Source organism: Xiphias gladius, chromosome 16, assembly GCF_016859285.1.
Source record: "Xiphias gladius isolate SHS-SW01 ecotype Sanya breed wild chromosome 16, ASM1685928v1, whole genome shotgun sequence".
Lineage (NCBI taxonomy): Eukaryota > Metazoa > Chordata > Actinopteri > Istiophoriformes > Xiphiidae > Xiphias > Xiphias gladius.
The window spans coordinates 22,364,191-22,382,203 of NC_053415.1; the positions used below are offsets into that span (position 1 = coordinate 22,364,191).

The window sequence follows — 18,013 nt, forward strand, 5'->3', positions numbered from 1 at the left end:
CCTCCTTACTACTCTGCTAGTGTTTTTTAATGCAACACTTTTATATACACAAAAAGCTCTGTGCGCTCGTTTGCAAAGGTTAAACTTGGACTGTTTCCAAAGTAGGTGGTTTTAATTGGTGTCATGTAAAGGGTAAAGTCTAAGGGACATGTATTGGTCTAATTGGACAGATCTCTCTATAGCTATTATTTTACCAAAGTCCCATGTGACTTAAAATTTGCTATTGTTATTTCTTCAAAGAGTCCGGGTGTGTTGGCAGCTGTGGATGCCACAGTGCACAAGGCTGTGGGGGATCGCTTCAAGATCTCTGGCTTCCCAACTGTTAAGTATTTCCTGAAAGGTGAGGACAAGTATACGCTGCCACAGCTCCGAAACAAAGACAAGATCATCGAGTTCATGCAAAAGTAAGTAATAAGATAAGATCAGTAATACACGCTGCCTATGCAAAGTTAACACATTTAGACACAGACTCAGACTCATGTACATTGCAGAAATTTAGTCCTGAGCTTAAACGTTTTAGCTGCACTCTCTGTGCCTTGATTAGCTGCAACATTTTTTACAAAATGTCCTCCCAGTGTAATAGGTTAATCTTCGGAAAGGGTCACTCTGAAAAGCAATTGACTTTTCACATTGATGAAAAGTATAATTGCCAAAACTGAATTGATGACTTCATTCCAGCTGTGGCAATTATAGGCTCCATAAAGGAAAAGTCTGCGACCAGAGGTCTACAGACATTGTTTGATATAAGGCTGACATAAAGTCTCATTGATTGAGTGTTCTATTATATCACTAGTATTCCCGTGTTACCATTTTTCGTCTTCGGAAACAGGCATGCTATATATGTTTACTCTGTATCTCTATTTACACTTCTTTTACCACCTACAATAGATGTAAAGCAGTGTTTTCACTCCTTATTGTATAAATAATAAATATCCTTTTACTCTGTTTCATGTCACTAGTCCACAGGCACCTCCTCCACCAGAGCAGTCTTGGGAGGACAAGCCCTCCAGCGTCAGCCATCTTGGATCAGAGGATTTCCGAGAGGCACTGAAGAAGAAAAAACATGCTCTGGTCATGTTCTACGCTCCTTGTAAGAGCTTAATTCATAGCTCTATTTAACACCCATTAAGTAACACTATACAAAGGTCTGGAATTACTCCTGAAAGGCTCATCTGTAATCGGCACTAGACAATTTTGACAAACCGGAAGTCTGGCTTCAGTTCTAGAATATGGTCTTTTGCACTAAGTAACTCGGCTGTTTGTTGCAAATCTTTGTCATTCAACTCATCTTGAATTTCATATGCTTGACTGTTTTGATCGAAATATTTAGTATGTGTGAAGTTTTTAAAACCAAGTGCTCGGTTGGACTTGCTGTGATCATATCCTGGGTTTTAACTGGTGTACATGCGTAACTCGGAGCTGCCTACTAAGCTCCTCATCGCACACTATATAAGTTCCACCTTAGCCATGGGGAGACTGAGGAATGATGACTGATGACTGAGAATAGATTTGTTCAAGTTAAAAAAAAGAGAACAAATCAATGTTCCATCTCATAAGGGAAAGGCAAATCTCTATCATTGAACTTGTCTTAATGGTTTCTTTAAAAATGTAGGAACCCAATGTTATGAGAATCCTCATCTGAGTTCTCAAACAAAACAAAGATGCAGAAGGAATACAGAGCAGCTAACTTGCTTAATTATCAATACACACCTAGACACACACATGCACCTCTGCACGTGTTTTTGCCTTTCGTGTCTGACGAGGGCTTCAAAGCCAGATGGGGCACAGCAGTCAGGCAGCTGCCCCCAATGGGCCCTTTGGTGCTTCTACAAAGAGATGCTCCAGATGTACATCGTGCAGCAACAACCTGCTGCCCTTCCACCCCGTCTCCTCCCTGCTCACTTGGGTGTCAGTGTATCGGAGAGGGAGCTTTTGTCTAATAGAGCATTTAATGAGTTACAGCTGCTTGCTAAGACATTAATTTTTTACAGAGGTTTGGGTTATCATCTTTTAGCCTCAAATCAGCATAACTGAAACTAAACGAAAACTAAATACTGTCATATCTTCGCTCTCTCGCCGGCTCTTTCCCAACCCCAGGCAATAACAAGTTGATAGTCCCTCTGTACGAATACAGTGTTAAATTAAATATTTGTCTAGTTTGCTAAATACCCATTTGCAGCCATCTTTATAAAGAGTTATATAGGAGTTATATAAGTGATACTAAGTTCAAAACAAAACATTTTGGTGCATTTAATGTCGGGGTGTATTTATATTTCTTTGCTTACTTCCGTCGTTTGCACATAATCAAGGCTGCTACAGTGCATCTACCTGGCCGTCTCTTTGTCTGCTGTTTTCCGTACCTCACTGTCTGTCTGACGGTCATTGTGAGAAAGACGGGTGAAAGTGTATACAGGAGAGAGGTAGAGGAGAGAAACGAGAGTGACAGGTCCCATTATCAACAGGAGACCTACCTTGGATTTGGATGACAGGAGGTATGAGAGATTTGAAAGCTGAAATATTCCTATACAGTACCTAGCGTTCTGTGCGATGCCACCTGCCCTTTATTCAGTTATCTGCTCTCAATCCATTGTTCGGCAGTCTCTGAGCAGTTACAATGAATTGTCTGATCAGTTTGATGTCTTCATGTGAGGAGGCAAATGCACACGGCATGTGCATCTGCTCTGCTTTCTGATGTATCATTTTTAGAATTGCGACAGAACCACTAAAGATTTAAAGGTATTTTAATGTTGCAGCTAAAGGGGTACTTTGGCAGGAGATGGTTGTCTGAGCTGTGCTGAATGCAGGCTTCGAGAGGTGGCTTTGGAAAGGAAGATAAATGGATAGATGCAGAGTTGATGTGTAATTGAATTGAAGGTAGAGTTATCTTTGTGTATGTGAATGCTTCTGGGCATACACACAACAGTAAAATACTTAATTATAACTGTGGCCACCATCAGTCAGTGCACTTGTAGCCTATAAAATCCATTTACAGTGGGCTTGTAATGTTAATGCTGTTAATGAGTCATGGGAACAAATTGTGAGATCCTGGTTATAACAGGCCCAGTGTCAACAATGTGTAGCTGAATATCTTTTGTTTTGTACATTTTGATAATATTTATTTTAAAATGAGATGTAGCTCTAATAATCTGTTATGCTATTTGGATGATCTCTTATGTAGTGGCTTTAATCTTAGAGCAAGTACACTATATGGCCAATTAAGGGAAATCTTAATAAGCTTTTAGACAATACTGTTCCTCTAACTGTGTCTCAGCAGTTTATGATACAACATGACAATGCCTGGATGCACAAAGCAAAGTCCATTTCTAAAAAAAAAGGAAGGTTTTTCCCAGGTTGATGAGGAAGAACAACTAAACTACATCAGACACCTTTGTAATGAACTGGAACGCCGACTAGGAGCCAGGCCTTATCATCCAACGTCAGTGCTTGACCTAACTAATGCTCTTGTGGCTGAATGGGAGTAAATCCCTGCAGCCAGGTTCAGAAATCTGGTGGAAAGCGTGAACCCAGAAGAGTGGAGGCTGTTACGGCAGTAGATTAGTAGGAATAGCATGTTCAACAATCACATATAGGGGTAATGTTTGGGTATCCACGTATTCTTAGCCGTGTATTGAATGTTAGATGGGTTAGATGACTCAAATGTTTGGCTAAATTCAGTCAGTGGCACCTCCAGAGGGTTTAACCAGAAGTTGTGGCATCCCATTAACAAACGTGTTTCCCTTCAAACACACAGCACTGATTATCTTAACCACTGTATCTATAGATAGCCCATAACACCTCTTATCAGAATTAGCGTTAGTAACCTTATGGGAAAACTGTCACAGATGGCTTGAGAGAAATAGATGCTGAAAAGCACTAATCCAACAACATATTTCAAAATCTAGTTCATTTGGGACTCTGTCATTTTGTCACTACACCATAATCCTGCACATAAAAGCTTTTATCCAGTCACCCGCTAACAATCTGCTTTTTTTCCTTTTGGAAAATCTGTTTGCCAACATAAGAAGTGTTTTTGCATTTTTCACCTTTCCAGCAGAAGAATTCAATATGCAACAGTGGTAACAACAGCTTGAATGTAATGAACAGAAGAACTGGGTACTTGACATTAGCAACCAAAGAGCAAGACAAACAAACAGCGTCAAATCTCAACAGAAAATCAAAGGAAAAAGATGTGACAAAGGGAATCACTCTGCTTGATTGCAAGTGCTGTGAAAAAGCACATCTTTCCCTCCTTAGTGAGATGTAGCTAAAATCAGAAAATCTTCCCTCACAAATTAATAGTTACCATACAACCTACTGTCTGTGAACATGATCTGTAGTTGCAGTACCTAGAGGTGTATTTGTGTAAGTATTGACATGCTGTAAATGTATGGCTGCTTGAGCACACAGAGCTCCAGGGAGGTTGTGTTTATGGCAGCAATAAAGAGATTTACAGTCTCTCATAACATACGAGCGAACCCTCTCTAATGTGGCATAAACCTCAAAATAACTGCGGGATTTTGACCGGGCCACGCGCTTTATGAACATGTTTGAGATTGAGTAAATGATGTATTGAAAGTGATTTTGTTTATATCTTATATTTGTGCATGTGTGCATTATAGAAGCATCATGTTTGTGTTACATTATTACCATGCTGTGATGCTGTTTAGGATGTGAAGCTAAGTGTTGCGGTGTAAATGTGTCATGATGAGCTGTAATAATGTCCCATCTATGTGTTCTCCTCTCCCAGGGTGTCCACATTGTAAAAACGCTGTCCCCCACTTCACCACAGCAGCAGAGCTCTTCAAAGAGGACCGCAAGGTTAGTGTTGCTTTTTCACGCATTCAGTTGAATCCACACATTCACACCAAGCAGCAGTGGCGTGGCAATGATCCCTTGAGCTCAAGCTGACTCTTAAAGTAACAATGCTAGTTTTCTGTCATGACCCACTGTTGGAAGATCAGTATGGACTTAATCGCTGTGTATCCAGTGCAATTTTAGCACTGGGATGTGTTAAACCTAGCTTTAAGAGCATAAAGTGCGAAAGGGAGAAACTGCTAGCCTTTGTTAAAAGTGACAGAAACACTTCTTTATGACTCTGGCTATATGTTTGGGGTCGTTGTCATGCTACAGACTGAATGTAGGACCAATCAGACACTCCCCTGATGATATTGCATGATGGATAGGAATTGAAACATCTAAAATGCCTAAAACTTTTGCACAGTACTGTATATGCATACTGGACTCACAGAGGGGAAATTGATACCAATCTTCTCACGTGACTCTGGGTGAGAAAGCAAATAATCATATTTCCCAAAATGTGAGAGCATTCAGGAAACCAGCATTCATAGAACCTAATGGCAGTGTATATTCAACATTTACAGTATGGACAGCACACTTTCGATTATGTATATAGTTCCGTCAAATGTAAATTGGATTTAAATGCTCAAATGTTTTGACACTTAATGTTAATTCTTTAAATTTTGTACTCTGCACACATGCTTTTCTAACTCTTCTGATAGCTCAACAGGTGTCACATGAGAGTTTCATAAAATAAGATGGTAATCTGAAATTAGCATGAAGGCCTGCAGAGTGATTGCAGTCTCATACATGTATTTCGAACTCAGGATGACTGTTAAGATCTTAGCATAACAGTGATAACCCGAAAACTTGCAAACTTAGATATCCTGCCACCTCGTTCCTAGTATTCGTCTCAATTTGACAGTTAGGAATTTGACCACTTACCTAAAGCCAACACAGTCTCATCAAATCTTCAACACACTTCGAGCTATGGGGTTATTGGAGGTTCATTCAGTCACAACAGGACGCACTCATCCTCCTCCTCCTCCTCCATCATCTCTACTCCCCCTCGTTCCTTTTCCCTCAGGACTTGTGTCTCTGCACCCTCCCTATCCTGGTCTCTCTGTTAATACACTCTGACTGCAGAGCTCAATATTTCCAACCCTCCTTAAATGTTTGACTCCCTCTTGCTTTCACACGCACACACACACACACACACACACACACACACACACACACACACACACACACACACTAAAAACATGTGGGCGCATGTCTGGTGATACTCTAAGCTATAATTTATCATCCCAAAGTGACACTCAGTTAAAAAAAACAATCAGCTTGTTGACTTTTGATTGTGAAGTCTCACTGAGATACCTAATATTAACTGCACATTATTTCAATAATGCTCAGGCAATGTTGCTCTCTCACTTGTTTGGAATTTTTCAAAATCATTGTCAGATGATGTGAAACAGTGACATGTCCTCAACAACTTAGTCATCCATTTTTCTGAGGCAATCCTTTGTAACATTTCTCAATAGAATTAAACAGACTCAAAAACAGATGAGCTCGAAATGTTTTTGCACGAGTCTGAGTATTGCCCTTCAGCTACAACTTTAAGAATTCGTATATTCCTTTGCTGATGCTGTCATTTGTAGAGTAAACACTGGAATACATCAATACACCATCAGCTGTAAAATTCTAGTATGTCCTCCACAATATAACAGATGTGTTGGTTTTGCAGTACAGGAAGAAATAATAATTTGAAAACAGAATGTAGAAAATGTTTGACTATCATAGACACCTTTCAGTCAAACAAATATAAGCTTCGATATATCCTTAATGGAGCTATGATTCCCAAAATGGCCACCATGCAACACAAACTTTTTAAACCCTAACCACCTAATGGAAAAAAAACAATTTTGTATTTAAGAGAAAAGTTAGGATTTTCAGGACACTCCGATTTTGAGATCCAGTATCTAGCGGCCACATCAGATGAAGACATTTTGGCATTGCTTCATCATCCGGGTGTGGTGTTTGGATCAGTATCCTCATGGGGAAACCTCCACAAGCTGCCAAACAAGGGTACATTCAAATCTGTGATGGAAGTTTAAGATCTTTTCCCTCTCGTCATCCCTCCAGTGACCAGTGGAGGTGTGAAGTTGTGTTTGAACAGCAGTAAATCTGAGAGCTCGGCATGTGTTTACTTGGCAATCCTCTCTATTTATAAAGCCGAGCCCCAGTGTATTGTACCAGGCCGATGTTGATCACAGTCTATTAGCTGCCCTTGCCTCATTTACCAAAGAAAAACACAAGCTTAGCTCTGGCTTTGAAGACACAAACAATTAAAACTCCACATTCTGTGCTGTATGACAGCAGGGGAGCTGTGCACAGGGTTTGTTCTGAGCCGTCTTCTCCCCAAATTCCAATCAATAGCAACATTAAAGGTGCACATTGGCTGGAACTGCTTGTTTTTCAAAGGCTGTCTGTTTCCACTGCAATGAGAACACAGTTTCGGCCATTTAATACTGAGCATGTAGCGATATGGGGTTTCTACCTGTTATCCATTGTATTTTGTACACGATGCAGCTAGACAGTGCACACATAAATACCCCATTAAATGAAGGCTTGCTGGAACACTGTCACTTCCTGGGAAACAATGACTCTGGAATTTTACTGTAGCTCTCTAGTAGCGCTATGAAGCAGTTTTTCTTTTTTTTTATCCTGTACACATACACAAGGACCATGGATGTATTACGGAGAATTGGTTACAGTGTTCAAAGATGGCGCCCCATTCATTCCTGTGAAAGTTGATCACTTGGCGCATACACCAAAAACAGTTTCCATGTTAGAGCATGGACGCCAGAGTCCTTCTCCTTATTACTGCTTTGGTTTTATTTTCGTTGGCTTGGCCATCATTCCTGTTATTAATAATATAACATTATACTGACCAATTTTGTAGATTTTGGACCGTTGCGACATCTGTCTTGTTAAAAACAAGACAGATCAAGAAACACGAGCATCAAGACAATCAGAAAGGTTTTAGACAAATCCCAAGGTAAGTCAAACCTATTTCAAAGAGAAAATGACATTCATAACAGGTTAAGGGCGACTTCCTGGCTCAGCTGTGACCTACAATACTTGCTGTAGTTGAATGCACACTGTTGGCTAAACTAATTGGCTTGTTTACAACCTGTCTGATGGTCACAACAATCAAGTTTCTTGCCTCCTCTGACTTTGTTATTTTGGTTGCTATGTTCCAGAATTCAGCAATTACTTTGAGTACATTACAATCATAACCAATGAAAATTATGGCCCGAGCTATGAAAATAAGATCCAAGTCAGTTATCCACCCCCAACATCCCATTTCAACTGGAATTCCATCTCATAAAGCATATAATCATAACCCTTCATGGGGTTTTTGAAGTTAAAGTGAATAAAATCAATCCAATATACAATAGCTGAACTATGCCAAAGTAAAAAACCGGATTAACATAAATAACACCACAGCTCTCTGATGTGACATCATTTTTTAGGAAAGTTTCTAGGTGTGCTGTGTACAAACCATAAACATTCCACAAATATCTATTACAAATTTAACAATATTATTTTTGGATTTTTGGTTTGTTAAGCTGCAGGAAATTCTTCTGGTCTTTTGAAAGTATGAGTGGCGGGCTGTCAGGACAAGCAAGACAAGCAGTGCTTGACCAGTTGAAGCTTAAAATAGACAATCAATTAGAGCAATACCGAAGTGGAAGCAATATCTCTCCTTACATCTCAGAACAGTGTTCTGCCCCAAAAAGGATCTGAAATTGCCTGTTTAAATTCATCTTGTAATTTACTGCCTTCTTGTGGCCACAGTAGACTATTGTCTCTCGAAGCTAGGTTGACTACCACAAAATTACTTCAATAGTCTTGTCTTCCTAAGTGTTAAGAGGTAGCAGTAGCCAGTAAATGAGCAAATTCCACTGTGATTTATCCTCTCAAATGGGTAGAAGTTGTCTTGCTAATCACACTGTTCAACATGTGTGACAACGAAGAACTAGGGTGTACTGTGAAGCAGCTTTTAATAACTCCTTTTGCAAGGAAAGCTTTCACAGACATATTTACTTAATTTACATATTTAACAGTTAACCATGTAACATAATACCCCGGCCTTTTACTGCTGTTCTGCTTTTTAGTTATCACATTCATATCTTTTCCTCTCTGTTAATCAGGGTGTAGGGTTCTCTGTGCTAGATCTGCAGTAAGTTTGAGAAGTTTGAGACAGCATATTGAGGCAGGAAAATACAGGATTCTGCATTGTCACTGGAGTGTGTCATTGTCAGTTAATGGTAAATATTTTGACCACACGCCACTGGAAAGTATAGTTGAGTGTTATCAGTATAGTTTGATTACCATTCTGCTCCTCAGTGTGACGCCGGTGGATTGAGATCAAGTCAACTAGTAATATGCTGCTCCTCTGAAATTTAGCTATTGGATCAGTGACATAATGTGTGGTCCTCTGTCACTTGAAGACCGATCAATAGTGGAACTTGCTGTGGATTTTGAAGGACGTCTCTACGACTTAATTTTCTTCAGTCAATCCACAGCAACTCTGATTGATGACACGGGGATGAGCAGTTCGATGGAGTCTGGTTACATTATGGCCCTAGGTGGTACTACTGTTCCTGTTGGTTAAAGTACTCTTTGTGTATCTCAAACTATCATAACTAGGAAATGGTCGATTATAAAAAGACTATCTTTTCATACATGCAGCAAGTCTGTGAAATCCTCTTGTTGTTGGAGCACATAGAGGCCTAGTTAAAAACCCTTGATTAACAGACCATAGAAGAAGAATATCCCTCTGTAGAATCTCTTTCCCACTGATTTGTAGTAGACTCCATTTTTTTCCGTCCTCCGTTGCGTTTGCAGATGTCTTTGCTGCTGATGCAGACAAAGCCACCACTCAACAACAGTGTACTCATCTAACAGTATGTTGCTGCTTATGCAGATTCTGAACAATTGAGTATTTGTATTTGCATAAGAAAAAAGAACAGAAGAGGAGAAGAAGAGGCACTTGTATTTTGTAATTAGGACAAGAAGTTCTGAGAGTCGCTTCACACTAGGGCGTGCAGAGAAAGTGTCTAATATGTTTTCCTTCCACAGCAGATCTGTCATTTCCACATTCAGCTTGAGCAGACAGATGGACGGGGAGCGATTATTTGATGTTGACAAGTTCAATGTGCAGCGTTCAGCACCCTGAGCGAGGGTGACATTTCTGCTGTCCAAAAGGACACGCTGAGTGAGCCATGTATCAGTGAGGCGGCATTTACGCCTCATTGGGCGGCTTGTCACTAATCGATGCAGCAGCCTCGCAACATAAATCGCCCTTGTTGTTTTTATGTAGGAGTGACTGTTGTGGGATTTTATTTCTCTCCCACCCGCTCCAAACAGTTTAGCTGGAGAGCACTACATCAATCATTTTTGGAACCTGGAAATAGAAAGTAGTGGTCTAAATTTGGACGAGAAGAGTTTGTTCAGCTTGTACATGGCCAGAGCAGCTGAATACATGCAAGCCCCTTGTTTTAATCCCCATATTAAGCGTTCTCTATTACATTCTTGTGTAATATCATGTGTGTACTTGTTATAGTATGGATCTACAATTATCATAAAGTTTTTTGCTCTCAAAAATATAGTGAGTGATTAAGAGACACAGAAACAATAACTAATTGAACCCAAACAGTAAAAAATGTTGAATGTGAATTAAAATCAATTTTTATAGTCAATAAAACAGGAACATATAATGATAGAATGTAATCCAAATTATAAATAGATCTTGCCAGCTTTTATATCCACAGGCAGGACAAATGAGTACCTACATTAAAATCCATCATGGTTGGAATTGTTTTCATTATTAGAGAAAATAACAACAACTACTTTAAGACACAAAAATATACGCAAGTTTCCATTGGGTAACTTTTTCTCAAACATACATTAAAGAGGGCTTTCGAGAGGCCTGTAACCCACATACAGTGCATGCTGGCAAGTATTTTAACATGCTAAACATATTTCTTACGAGTTAATTTTTTGAGTTTGAGATTTGATTACTTGAAATTAGTAAGGCCTATATTTTTAACATTACCTTAAGTTAATGATAAAGTTGATGAATCCCTAGCTCGTGTTGTATTATTCTGTGTCCACTGTTATCTGTTCTTCTTCAGATTGTGTACGCCGCTGTGGACTGTACAAAAGGACAGAACCACGAGCTTTGTAAGCAGGAAGGGGTCGAGGGCTACCCAACATTCAACTACTACAACTACGGCAAGTTTGTGGAAAAATACAACGGCGATCGTGGGGTAAGTTGCACTATGTATATCACCTGCTCACATGTCTACTTGTGTCACTTACTGCCTCTGTGACTTACATACTCAACATCTAGTGTGCACGTAAACATTCTCACTAATGATTTCACTGTCTGTGTAAACCCACAAAGGCACACCTTAGTTTTTACTAGAATTTTTGCAAAATTCCTTTTCCTGTTTCAGAAGTCCTTGAACCTTGGCAACAACATTTGGATTCTGTGTTTACATCTCTCATCTCAAAACTGTCTAACCAAGTTGAGAAAATGTTAAAAAACGGGACTCTGATTTATATTAAATTAGAAAAAGGCATTTCAGGACTGATATATTGATTCCAATTGTGTAATAATCACTAAAACTTGTACTTTAGTGAGTTACTAACTGTCCCTCTCTCCACAGGAGGCAGGCTTCACAGGTTTCATGCGCAACCTAAGAGGACGTGACCAGGAAAAGGTCGTCAAGAGGAAGGAAGAGCTTTGAGGGTGGTGTGCAGGGAGGGGGCGTTGCACCGCACAGTTTGTCATTGCACTGTGACCCTTGACCCTGGCAAGGGCCCTATCCGCACTGACATGGGAGACTCGATGACCTCAGCGAAAGGCTATTTTTTTATACCGTGGTGATCACGTTTGTAATAATACCAACAGAGTACCTACAGTCAGACCGACCACTTGAGACTTCTTTTTTTTCATGGATATTCTGATGGGCAGAAAACACAGAAAAAAAAGTGATTCCATTTTTTTGCCAAAACACTGTGACTGCATATGTGAAAAGCTACACCCTATACAGTACCTATGCAATACTGATCCCTGCTTAGCCCTGTGGGGGTCTGTGTGGCTGACTGACACCCATGGTGGTGGGTGATGGTGGGCATCATTACTTAAAGGTGGAGGCTACACTCCGCAGGGGTCCCAATCCAGTCCCATCCACCCTGCCCTGTCTCTATAAGAGACACATGTTGATTTATCGTCTGATACACCTGTTCCGTTATTTTTGTACAGAATCTTCATGTGTCGTCCACCATCCACAGTCTTGCTTTGTTATCGTCAAAGATCATTTGGAAGATGACTGCACGCAACACTAACATCTAAAACCTCCCGAAGCTGTGAGAAGTGCTACTGTTGGTAATCAGGTACTGTAGCAGTGTGAGGTGGGTGAAATCATGACCTAAAGGGTCAATATTCTGTACGGTTACAAGCTTTCATTATTAGTTTTGATTTTAGAAAGGACTTATACGTTTTTGTTTGCTCAAAACTGTGGCCTTAAGATACAAAAATAAAAAAATAGCTGGAACTGCAGAAATACGAAATAAGTGGAAGTGAATCAGAGGCCTGGTGCCCTTGCAGTTCCCTCAAGTAAGTCATGGAAAGGAGAAAAAAAAAAAAAAAAAAAAAAAAAACAGGAACATGAAATGCCAAATATTACTGCGCATTGCCCTAAATAGGTTCATGCTTTGTACATTTCCAAATATTAACAACATTCACAGCTGTGGTGACATTTCAGCTCTTGTACCTCCTGTGTTGTTCATTCAGAATGGGATTTCATCCGTGTTTTAACAAGGGTAGGGCTCATTTACATCAGCCTGTTTACATAAGCATGGGATATCCTTATGTTTATTGCATGTTGATCATAAAATGTCCAAAATATAACTCTTCCCTCTGTCCCCTAAAGTAATCATGGATTCCACCCAATATCCTACAGTCCCCTCTGCATTCACACAATGTTCATGGAGACGCTGGAATAATCCAGACCTCTGGTTTACACTTGGGGAATTCAGGGTTTTAAGTTTACCCAGTCTTATTTATGCCCACATGTTTCTACCACTTTCCTGCTGAACTCAACCAAACCAAGGAGCCAAGAGAAAAGTGACAGCACTCTGGCCAGTTTTGCCCCGATCTGCATCTGCCTGCCATGCCTCGGCCTTGCTTGGCTTCAGTTAGCTTGGACAGTGCTCACCAATGCCTTCCATCACAACTTGACAGTTCATCCAAGGAGTAATTAAGTATTAAATGAGTACAGTCTCCAGGCCCCCTCCCGCTTCTCCCAGCATAACATCATCATCGATTCAGAGCCATCATTTTTACCTCTATGGCGATTTTTTTTTTTTTTTTTTTTAAATACTGTGTGTTTTCAGCTCCCACGCCTCGGCCGCTATATATATTTAAAAGCTTATCTGTAGCTGAACTTGTGTTTTATTATTCAAGACTTTGGTTTCTTTCATTATGAATACGGTTCTCAGGGATAGCGAAACACAATTAAAGGGAACTAGTTTGTTTGTAATTTTGCATTCCAGTTGAATAATTTTGAGCCTTTAGGTCACCAAATTAAATACTGTTTGTATCCCAAGAAAAAAATATTGAATTGTCCATTTTTCTGTTACATCAGAGTATCATGTATTGAAAATGACGTCTTGTCAGTAGATGTTACAGAACCATTTCTCATCAGACACATACCATTGTGATTCTTAATGGACTGATTCCAAGTGACACTGTCTCTAATGTTCTGGCTGGCACCAAACACTTTTATGTGTTCAGTGTGTTTGATGTGACTATTAACATTTCATTGTATGCAAGAGCATTTTGAAAGAGTTCTTTATACAGTTGGGGAGTTTATTTTCCTCTCAAGGGGAAGCAGTTACCTTTGTCCATTTGTTTTCTTTAGAAACCTCCACAGTGACATCACGTTTGTTGAATAATAGAAAGACCACCTCTGTCTTATCCCAAAGTTATCAATGTTGTGTGGGACTTTGTCAAACTTATGCCAAGAAGTCATTGTTGCCTTTGTTGATTTTTCTGTGCCCAGCCATATGTACAGTTTTGCCCCTTGCAGTGAGGACCTTCTGAGAGAACAAAAAAATAAAGTCGGACATTTCCAGAACATTTTTACACATGTTTTTATACAGTGTACATATGGTCAATGGGCTGCACTTATATAGCACTTTTCTAGTCTTATCGACCAGACCACTCAAAGCACTTTTACACTACTGCCACATTCACCCATTCACACACACATTCATACAGCACTCTTTTCTATACATGCTGTGTTTTCTACACACACACACACACACACACACACACACACACCAATTTGGGGTTCAGTATCTTGCCCAAGGACACTCCGACATGCAGATGGAGTAGCCAAGGATCAAACCACCGACCCACTCTACCTCCTGAGCCACAGCCGTCCCATTCGGGGTCTGACTCTAGGGATGGCAGTGTTGGTTAGTCGGTTGCTCCCCCAAATTGAAATGTCTCCACACCTACCGAATGGATTGCCATGAAATTTGGTACACACATGTATGTCCCCTAAAGGACATTACTTTTAATAACCGTTGTTGACTGCGTCGTCCATATCAATCAATCTTTGTGCTGTTCTCAATAACGAGAATCTTCCTGTGTTGAAAGTTAGAAGACATTGTTAAAACTCTGAACTTAAAAAAAGGCACTGTAGACGCAAACATTAACATTTTTTCACCGAGACGGCACAGAGGAATATCCAGAGTGGGAGAACAGCACCAGGCTACACTGTTGGCACAATGAAATAAATAGAAGTTGACCTTGTGGGGTGGCTGGGGCTGATGGACAGCCCTGGTGAAAGCAGTTTTTGTGCCTGTTTACTTTGACATTTTTTTCAGTTCTGCATCTCAGAAGGGAAACAAATGGACTGTGAACAGCACTCAGCAGATCTTACACTGATGGCCTGATGACGAGAAATGGCTGGAAAATGGCACAAGGCCTACAGGTGACCCCACTCATGACGTCAGTGAAAGCATTGGTCGGAGCCCCACTGCCTGAACTTTTGTGTTTCAAATACGGCAAGCATGTCAAATATGAGAGTGAAAAAAAAAAAAAAACTCTTAAGATCAAGGTACTGAGAAACCTGTGGAGCCAAGTCTTCATGGTTTCCTGAGGAGTGACTTTAAGACTGAAGTTTCATGTGTTAAGCAAGTGCAAGGTCACGTAGGTCTGCTTTGATAAAGTGCTGTTGTTTGAATGTTGAGCCATAGCGGGCTGATTAATGCTTGTGAGCACAGGCAGAAATACCCTCTCAATCCCAATTCCACTTAAGACTATTTTCAAGGGGGCAGAGTATTTTTCATGCCTGGGAGCTTTGCTTCATTGCCTCTTTGTGGGTTTTCATGGAGAAGAGGGACATGCATTTTTACCTGTGGAAAAAAATGAGCATAAGAAATGGAGGGTTGTTAATACAAAGTCAAGGTCTGCTCAGATTCAAGTACCCTTAACGGGAGCCATTTTCCATTTATGGATAATTGTGTTTTGGGCTGTTAGGGATTTTATCTCTGTGATGTGAATCTGCACTCTGCCTTCATCCGCCTGCCAGTCCTCTACCTCACCTCTGCTTCTTTGCGTCATCATTATTTTCATTTTTTTTATATACAAGCCCACACATGACCCCTTCATTTTTCAGATGCATCATTAAAAAGCAACTACCTGTTGCTGAAAATGTTGATTGTTTTCTGTACACACTTTAGTCCCATCCCATTATTTTTTTTGCTCTTCAACAATGCTGATGCTGGGACAAATTGGTCCAGACACAAGAACAATGAAATTAATAGACCTGTGAGTATCTGCTTGGGAGAGATAAAGATTTTCTTTAGCTCGTTTCTCACAAGGCCGTAATCAAAATCATTTGCATTCTTTGCCCAAAGATCCTTATGTTCACTCTCTGTGAAATTCAATAGAGCTGTCAGCCAACACTGAGAAGAACAGCATCCCTTTTATGATATTGCTGATAAAAACCGTTAAATTATAATTTAGGAAATCCATCAGATCTGTACCATGAAAATATCAATATAATTTTGAGTCACCACTCTCAGATCATTGTCTCCACCATCAAATGGACCAGTGACTAGAATGGTTCTTTTTTTTTTCTTTGTTGATCTATTAAAGGAGGGAACATCCTGAAATATTACATTAGAAATTATAACAGATATGTATGTTATTTAATTTATCTTTATCTTTTGGTTCTGAGAAATACCTAATTGTTGATTTGAAAGAGAAGGCTACATACTTGCGGCACAACACATCTGCAAAAGTCAATAGTTAAAAGAGCAGTCCAATGATTAATTACTTTCATTAAATCAGAGAACTTGCAAGAGATATATTTTGTAAAGAATGATCAATGCTGATGCAGCATATGGCTGAGATATCCTGACATTTAGTCATCATTGTGAATTAAGCTCCAAAAACTAGATTCTACACTTCCCATAATGTACTTTGGTAGGGCTTCCCCCAATTTGCCCGGTAAGTGTAGTTCAAACTCCAAACTTTGTAATGCACGCTCTCAGTTACAATGTGTAGTTTAGAATCAAAAATCATGTTGATACTTATCACCCAGACTGTCCTACATTTTGGTCCAGAGTAAGATATCGAGATAAAATTTGGTTTGGATTTTCGTGGTCTCCGGAGGGTGTTTCCTGATGATTTCACTGGGCATTTTACAGGGGATAAACCTTTAAGAGTCGATCGAAAGCATGTTATTTAGCACCATCCTCAGGAAAAACAATACTTTTATATCGGTTCTTACCCAAGACAGTAAAAAATACATTCCATGAATTTCCAGGAAAACAAATGTCAAAATCCTGCAGCTGAGCCAAGAGAATGTTCTGCAGTAATATTTTTAGATATGTCATAGTCCTCAAGAATTTCTGAGCTCAGAGCTGAAATGTATAATGATGACATCCTTGGAAAGAGACAATTTGCACCGATGCATTTGAATGCTGATGTGTTTGCCCATCTCTTTAGACTTTGTCGCTGCGAATGACCACACTGCCTTCCTCGCACCTGATATTCTCCGCAATAAACACTCGCCGAGACCCGTGGCTATTCATCAACTTGTCAGCAGCAGCAGACATACATCAACCACTTTCACTGTGCATCTGTCTTTCTCCCTCTCCCACACAGGACATGAGGGTACTGAGGAAGTCCCTTCAGGCTGACACATTGCCTGGGCTCTGGGGAGACTGCACGGGTATGTGTGAAGGATGAGGCCACTAACTGTCTCTGTATTGTTTTCATTTCCTCTAGCCACAGTTGGGTTTTTGTCCATATTCTAACAGGAAATGTATGAAAATAGAAGAAAATGCTGATGGCAGCGAATGGTCTATTTCAGGTCTTAGTGGAGCACTAAGGCTTGGCAGGCTTTGGGTACACGTTATTCATTTTTCATGTTATTTTAATTTCAACGTTTTGGGAAAAGTCTCCGCGTCAGATGCTTGGGAGTACAGCTAATTTGTTACTGGCTTTCGGTAGGAAAGTACTGAACTGGGGCGAGTAGTGATTAGAATAAAAAATGTAGTTTAAAAAAAATATGAATTATTACATTGTATGTATCACAAAGTTAATGAGCTCATGAATATACATATATATATATATGTGTGTGTGTGTGTGTATGATATACTGTATTATCTTTTAGCACCCAGCACTGCTATTCTTGTTTTTATGTTATGTGTTGTTTTATGTCATCCATCTCTTTCCATTCTTTATTGTAAAATGTTGTAACTTTTGTTTAAACAAGTGCTAGAGGGTATCCTGATTGCCTAGGGGTTTAACCTGCTGACCCTGTAGTGCAACACCCCTAGTGTGAGATGTACTCAGAGCTCCAGAGGAATCTATTGAATGGACCTTGAATTAAGAATTTTATTATTTTATTTCTTGCTCATATCTCAATCGCTTTCCAGAGTAAGTAATGGTTTATTTAACTATTCTTATTTTTTTCAATTCACAATAACTATGCCTTATCTAATCAGGAGTGTATTGCCAAAGTAATAATCAAAGTATATAGTTGAAGCTAAAAAATTGCAACAACACAAATAATACTAAGATCAAAATTGCTGCTGTTGTTATTATTTAAAAACT

The 18,013-nt window shown here is 39.7% G+C and overlaps 1 protein-coding gene across 1 annotated transcript in view; it reads left to right on the forward strand.

The window, feature by feature from the left end:
* Nucleotides 1-12,542, forward strand: part of pdia5 (protein disulfide isomerase family A, member 5) — a 55,129-nt gene extending 42,587 nt beyond the window's left edge. The window contains exons 13-17 of the mRNA XM_040148512.1: nucleotides 241-404; nucleotides 960-1,090; nucleotides 4,748-4,818; nucleotides 11,001-11,135; nucleotides 11,538-12,542. Coding sequence (XP_040004446.1) covers nucleotides 241-404; nucleotides 960-1,090; nucleotides 4,748-4,818; nucleotides 11,001-11,135; nucleotides 11,538-11,618 — 582 coding nt within the window. The 3' untranslated portion in view covers nucleotides 11,619-12,542. The remainder of the gene's footprint in view (nucleotides 1-240; nucleotides 405-959; nucleotides 1,091-4,747; nucleotides 4,819-11,000; nucleotides 11,136-11,537) is intronic.
* Nucleotides 12,543-18,013: the final 5,471 nt, after the last annotated feature.